Source organism: Gastrolobium bilobum, unplaced genomic scaffold, assembly GCF_033153095.1.
Source record: "Gastrolobium bilobum isolate Gb01-03AN ecotype WA unplaced genomic scaffold, APGP_CSIRO_Gbil_v1 utg12205, whole genome shotgun sequence".
NCBI classification, from domain to species: Eukaryota; Viridiplantae; Streptophyta; class Magnoliopsida; order Fabales; family Fabaceae; genus Gastrolobium; species Gastrolobium bilobum.
The window spans coordinates 261,016-268,773 of NW_026899230.1; the positions used below are offsets into that span (position 1 = coordinate 261,016).

Below are 7,758 nucleotides of genomic sequence, written 5' to 3' on the forward strand. Positions count from 1 at the left end.
CGTGTCACGTATCGCGTGTGATATAGGTGCTACATACCTCATGAGTCACGTGAACACTAAGTACCTAGTGAACAAAGATAAAGAGGAAACACAGACCCACTAATGCTGTAAAGATAAATAGACAGATACAAATCCCAGTTAAGGAATATATCATATATTCTCAGTATGCGGCTTATAAAGTTTAACCAATACAAATGCAAGCAAATCTGTCAGTGAAAACACAAGTACTTAAAGTGTCCAAAACCCAAAAATTGCAACTACCACACACAATTCTTACTCTGTGGCAAGCCAAGAAAATGGCATCTTTAAAGACCGGAATCTAATAATATCTTTAGCAGCCTTGCTTATCAGTATATTTATCCCCTGCTCCCTTTCTCCTCTGGTCATTACTCTCCACAAAATAGGAACAATCCAGAAATTTCAGTTAGATTCATCCATGTTTTCTATTTTATTAAAAGTGGATTTGGGATACCATCATTTCAGTGTTTGTATGCAGGAGGAGAATTTTCTTTTTCTCTTACAGATCCATCCAAAATCATACTGTCATTTTTTCTTACATGTGGTGGACTCCATCACATGTTATCTCTTCAACAGCGGATAAAGACTCTCTTGCAACACGAGGGTCGATTAGTCCATATATGCAAGATGTATTCAAATATTGATAAATCTAATATTTGATAATAGAAAAATGTTTATACTAATATTATTTTTATACAACCACTCCACCAAAAAAATTGTAATCCATTTTATACTATATTCACATGGATAACTCACCTTTAGCAAATTACATGTGATTGCTCTCAAAAGCATTATTTTTATTTGACAACTTAAATATATTGCAATGCACAACTTCATGCAGATGAAAATCAATAATATAAGGAAGAATGGTGAATGGGGTTTTTTTTTTTGTTGCCATTCCTCATTACATTTCGAATTTATTGTTTCTTTTCGGACAGCATGTGAGGGAGGATATATTGACTACTAAAAGTTTCCACTGCCACCTTATTACCTATCTAATCACCATTGGATTAACATTTTCTCTCTCTTCAAATTTTTTTTAACATTCTTTCTCTTTGATCCAATGATGATTTGATAGGTAGTAAGATGATAGTGGACACTTTTGGTAGTCACAATATCCCCCTCCCAAACTATTTACCCCTATATATTAAAACAGAGCGTATTCTCTTAAAAATGACATAGTTTATTATCATAACATTCTTGACTTATTTGCTTTGGGGCTTAGGCCCAACCTAATGCCCCATCAAAACAGTATCTCGATTTTTATTAAAAACTATATTTTAATTCGGATTTCATTAGAACTCATTGTTGGGAGCCAGTTATTATTAGATTTGGGCAAAATCTATGCCGCATCAATACCAATTCATTATTACGTCGGTGACACATGAGGGGGGTATTTTACCCCATAAATTTTAACCTAAGTTTGACACCTAATATTTTTGCACATAAATATTAACTAATTTTTTGTACATGAGTAATGCATAAGCTATATACAACTTACATCTATAAGAATAAACAGTACTGCACGTCATTGATTAGCAAGATTTTCTTACATTATCAATGGGGAAAAGCTAACTAGTTCTTTTTTTATTACTCCTAAGCTATAAGCTCACGATATTAACTCTTTCACCTTATGAATTAAGTCAATCAACGTCTATGATCTAGGCATAAAAATTAATCAATCAATTATAACATCAGATAATAAATGGACTTATTAATTCTTCTACCAATATTTAAAAAAATTGTAGGATATTTTTAAAAATAAAAATAAAAAAATCATAGTTGATATTGATTGATTTACCAATAACCCTTACAAGAGCATTCACCATCCTTAAAATGATGAAACCGGTTTCTGTCTCTGACAATAATTTCTCTGTTAAAAATTTTGGATATCATTTTTGCTACATCATGGCAATCCCAGCAAATCCTCAGGTTCATAACAACCCTAATGGGAACACCTTTCAAACTAATTAACCCAAAAGCAATGGCTACCTTCTCACTATGTTTACCCAAAGTATCCTCCTTTTCCTCTTCTTCTATATCAAAAAGCACAGGGTTAGTGTTAGCCACATAACCTGCTAATCTAAGACGCCTAGAGATCTCTTCTAGCTTTAATTCAATCTCATCAAATCTTGGGTGAGACTTGTCCCCAATAATGAACTCATGAACTTCACCATCAACTTCTATGACACTACAACCAGGGAGCTTCTTCACACCTTTAGCCTTCATGGTCTGCCGCAAACTACTAACTTTTTCCCAATTCTTATAATCAGCATATATGTTTGATAAAAGGACATAAGCACCATCATTCTTGGCATCTAGTTCCACTATCTTTCTTTGTGCAAGCTCGCCCATTTCCTTGTTTTTATACATTCTACAAGCATGAAGCAAAGCGCTCCATGCACCAGCATGAGGTTTCATAGGCATGCTACTGATGAAGTTTAAAGCTTCTTCAAGACGCCCTGCTCGACCATACAAATCAACCATTAAGCCATAATGCTCAAGTTGAGGGTCAATCCCATACAAATTCCTCATTGAGTCAAAATGCTTTCGACCTTCCTCCACCAGTCCAACCACACTGCACCCTCTTAAGACAGAAATGAAGGTTACTTCGTTTGGCTGAAATCCATCTTGTTTCATAGAGGAAAAAAGATCCAGACTCTCCTCACCAAGACCATTCATGGCCAATCCACCAATGGCACTACTCCAAGTGTAAACATTCTTTTCCTTCAATCCCCAAAAAACTTCCATGGCCTTATCAATGTTCCCACATTTTGCATACATGTCAATAAGTGCAGTTCCCAGCGTTACCGTCATTCTGAGCTTGTTCCTCTCCACATATCCATGAGTCCATCTTCCCTGATCCAATGCCCCCAAGTGAGTGCACGCAGACAAGACCAAAACCATGGACACCTCATTAAGTTTGACACCCTCTATTTGCATCAAATGGAACAAATTTAACGCCTCCCTTGACCTTCCACATTGTGCATACCCTGAAATCATTGCATTCCATGCAATAGGATCTCTTTGAGGCATTACGTCGAACATCTTCCTTGCAAAGTCGATATCACCACATTTGGCACAAGCATGCAACATAGCAGTTTGGCAAACCAAATCTGGCTCATCAATCCCTTCAAACACTACATGGCATGAACTAAGACAACCCAATTCAGCATACATGAAAATCAACCCGGTTTGCACATGTGGGTCATGCTCAAACCCGTACTTTATGAGAGCACCATGAACAGAGAAACCAGTCTCGTGCACGTGAAGCTGCGCACACGTGCGAACGAGGAAGTTGAATGTGTAGTTATCAGGGGAGAGATTGTTGGAAGAATGGAGAATCTTGGTGTAAAAATGGAAGCTTTTGTTGGGGGTGGAGCTTTTGGAGTAGGCCCTGATGAAGGAGTTGAGGGTAAAGAGGTTGGGGTTGTCACATTGGTGAAGAAGGACATGGTTGGCATAGTCAAGATTTGCTGGGTTTTGAAGGGCTACAGTGGCAACGAATTGGCCATGGAAATGAGGGTTGTTGAGAATCCCCTTAACAAGCAACTGGGCATGTATTTGCTTCAGCTCTCTGCGTGTGGTGCATGATTTTAGCAGTGAAATGGTTGGGTGCTTTGCAATGCTTGTCCACGAGTTCATGTTATTAGCTGCATTACATGAAATGCGATGTGGCATTGAAAAGCTGAAAACAGAAAACATGCATAACTTATATTCAACAGCAGTTGCAACTTGCAACACATGAATAAGTTCAAATATTATATAAAACTAGTGCATTATGCGATGCACTATATATATATATATATATATATATATATATATATAGGGAAATATATTGTGAACTAAGTTGTGTTACTACCAAGTGATTACCAATCAATCTTACCGTTAGATCGATTATATTGATCCAACGGTTATATTTATTTCCATTTTTGTATGGTCATGATTCCTCAAATTTAATACTTTATATTTATTTTCACCTTTGTATGGTTATGATTTTCCATATTTAATGCTTTCACTTTAAATATGGGGAATCATGACCATACAAAGATAGAAATAAATATAACCGTTGGATCAACATAATCGATCTAACGGTGAGATTGATTGGTAGTCACTTGGTTGTAACACAACTTGGTTGTCACAATATATTTCCCCTATATATATATATGTGTGTGTGTATGTAGAATCCTTTAATAACAGTGTTAAATTTGAAGTTTGATACCTTTATCTGAAAGTCGTTAAATAAAAAAAGATCAATAGTGTCACATGCTTACCAATCATAATCAATGATCTTTTTTGATCTAACAACTCTCAGATGAGGTGTCAAATATCAAATTTGATATTGGTGTCAAAAGATCCTACCCCATGTGTATATATATATATATATATATATATATATATATTAGTTGTTTACATTTCTGCAGCTGTTGTACGTGCAGCAATTAAATACTTGCCATATATATGCTTGAAAGCATTAAATGTGGGGAATTATAACCATACAAAAGATGAAAACATTAAATATGGAAAATCATAACCATACATCTGTTGTTGCTGTACATAAAGCGACTGTAGAAATGATTTTACCATATATTAGTTTATTACCCGTGCGATGCATGAGAAAAAAAGAAATCAATTTGTCTGTCTCGTAAAAATTAACGCAAATCGTAAAAGTATATCGCTGCATTTTATGCAATTAAGATAATTAATGGCCTTTTGAATTATCACATTTTTTTTTTGGTAAACTGAATTACCATATTTAATTTCAACTATGAAGTGTTTCTTAGAATATTAAACATACTAACTCAAAAGCTAATTACCAAATAAAAAGACCCAACACATATCTTATTTATGAGGAAGGATATTGTGGCAACCAAGTTGTGTTACTACCAAGTGACTACTAATCAATCTCACAGTTAGATCGATTATGTTGATCCAACGGTTATATTTATTTCCATCTTTGTATGGTCATGATTCCCCATATTTAAAGTGAAAGCATTAAATATGAGAAATCATAACCATACAAAAGTGAAAATAAATATAAAGTATTAAATTTGGGGAATCATGACCATACAAAGATGGAAATAAATATAACCGTTGGATCAATATAATCGATCTAACGGTAAGATTGATTGGTAGTCACTTGGTAGTAACACAACTTGGTTGTCACAATATCTTTCCCCCTTACTTATATACAAAATATTTGCATTTTTTTACAGAATGATTTTGTTTTTTTAATTCATTTTTTTGTTATTAATGAAATAAATTTTTTTATAAATAGAGTTAACAATTACCTAAGCAAAAAAAAAAGTGAGAAATATTGATGCTAAACTCTTTTTCCACCTATCAAATTAAAAATTTAAATTTGAAAAATAATGGAAAACATTAAATGCTGAACCATTTTCAATGCAGAAAGTAGTGGGATTTTATTGTATTTTTATTATGACTTTCATTGAACACAACAAAATTAAAAACGTTACACTTTCCAATGCAGAAAATAGGGAGATTTTATTGTATTCAAAATTCAAATTTGAACTACAATGAATGGTGAACTATTTTTCTACCAATGAATTAATAATAATTCAAATTCAAATTGTTTTTATAATTGAAAATTTTTAAGTTAATGCAGTGTGAATACAAAGTGGAGAATGCATGACAAAGTGACACGTCAGCAAATTTGTCAAAGAATGGTTTTTCTTTAGTATATATATATATATATATATATATATATATATATATATATAGATTATAGGAAAAAACTATTCATTCTACATGAGATAAGTTTTCCTTCCTACACATCTTTCGATAACCGTGTCATTTTTTTTCCAGGTGGTGTAGCCCACAAATTTATCTCAATGATATGAAATAACTTATTTCCTTTAGTATGATATTAATAAAATCCAAAATTATAAATATGTAAATTGCACTAAAATACATATTCATCAAGGCATCATCCTTTGTTGATATAGTTTCCAAGTGCTATGAAAGTTAGATATATACATTCCCAAAGTGAGAGTTGCCAACGTTGGCAAAACAACATTATAAGACCTTTGGCTAAAAGAATTGTGAGGTTAAAATTGATTGCATAATTTTTTTAAAACTAATGCAATTAAACACGTCATTGATACTGACAAGATTAGTCCCGTTACTAGTAATGACGAGACTGATGTCATGTCAACGCCACGTAGGCAATCCCATTATCATAAAATTTCAGAAGATAATAACTTTTTATTCGGTATTTAAATCAAATGATTTTTTTATTTCCTATAACTTTTCTATATCTATGCAATGACACTTCATTTAACATATTTTATCTCCTATAAATATAGTCATATTTTGTAACAATGGTACCACAAGAATGTTTAAATCCAAATGCTCCCGAATTCTTTCCAAACCAACACCATAAATTGTAGCACATGCTATTGATTGACACGTTTATCGATGTGAATGATGTTATTTAATTCCTTTTCTTATTTTTCAACTATCCAACAATAACAAATAACGACAGTGGTTTCCTCTACATCAACACGCACATGCAACAATGGATAACAAAATTTCTTCTTATGGAAAATCCTAAAGTACTGATCTTGTTTGTGAAAAAATCCTTGATCAAAGGCGAGCTAACCATGGGAAAACTAAGCCAATAAATGGATGGCACGTGCTGCAGGCTGCGACACACATACATACACTTTAGAAAAAAAAAAATGTGTCGGACATCGACACATTCTGACACTCGGTCAACGCTCCGACACGTTTCCAACACGCGGTCTGTAACACCCCGTAGTACTCCAGTTGTTAACATACATGATATTTAGAGTACACAGCGGAAGAATTTGTTTTAAAAGAATAATAAAGTGTCTTATAAAAGTACGAGTAAACGCTTTCCAAAACATTTCTGAAAATATTTTTAAAAAACGTTCACATGAAATACTGCTAAGCGTAAATCTAAACATACAACTACTAATTAATCTCATTAGCCAGTATTAGTAGTCGTTGACTAACCGGATATGACAACAAGTGTCATTCCTGCCAGAATCTCACGAACAACATAACAACTGTATTTTGGATAATGGGAAAACTTGGGTCCCACACATACCATAACATGATAGATACAATAATTTAAACAGACAGCTCACAAGTCTCACACGGACTGCAATCCCCTCTCGGTCAATACAAACAATAAGGCTCCATGCCCAAAATAACTGAATGCATACGTCAAGTCTATATTAATTCTAAAATATAAAAGCATCAGTAAATAATCCATGGCTCTAAGAATACAATCATGAGCCTAAATAAATACATAACGTAATCTCAACATAGAATAATTAGGCATGTTAATAATCATACATGCCATCACAAAGTCTAAAGAGAATATAAAATAATTAGCTGCGTCATCCACTACTCCAATGCGGGGGGCCTTGCCCCTAGAAGCATCACCACTACTCTGGGTACCTTAAATGATGTCCCCAAACGGGGTGAGATAACAACATTTTAGTAAGCTCAAGGTTTATAAATGGTCCTCTAATCCCCTGAGCCCACTTCCTGCATGACAAGTCAGATAAAAAACATATAATACAGGCATACAACATAAACATAGCATCATCATATCATCCTTGTGTAACCCTAGGGTCAAAGCCATAGACGATTACACATGTGTGACTCCAGGGTCAAGCCATAGACAGTCAACACAACCTTTGTATGAAATAGCTCCTAGAGTTAAGCCATAGACAACCTACATACCAT

General features: G+C 33.9%; 1 protein-coding gene across 2 annotated transcripts; it reads right to left on the minus strand.

Moving 5' to 3' along the window:
- Positions 1-1,815: 1,815 nt before the first annotated feature.
- Positions 1,816-7,758, minus strand: LOC133288670 (putative pentatricopeptide repeat-containing protein At5g40405). Of its 2 annotated transcripts, XM_061486487.1 has the most exons (2): positions 7,745-7,758; positions 1,816-3,646 (listed from the first exon to the last, which is right to left on the minus strand). In XM_061486487.1, exons 1-2 carry the CDS (start codon positions 7,756-7,758, stop codon positions 1,816-1,818), a joined length of 1,845 nt encoding a protein of 614 aa, XP_061342471.1. The 2 variants fall into 2 exon arrangements, with proteins under 2 accessions (XP_061342471.1, XP_061342470.1); XM_061486486.1 differs by lacking the exon at positions 7,745-7,758 and having other exon boundaries at positions 1,816-3,663.

Coding starts and splice junctions, on each gene's coding strand:
- LOC133288670 (XM_061486486.1), bottom strand. CDS start 3,663: ATGAACTCGTGGACAAGCATTGCAAAGCACCCAACCATTTCACTGCTA.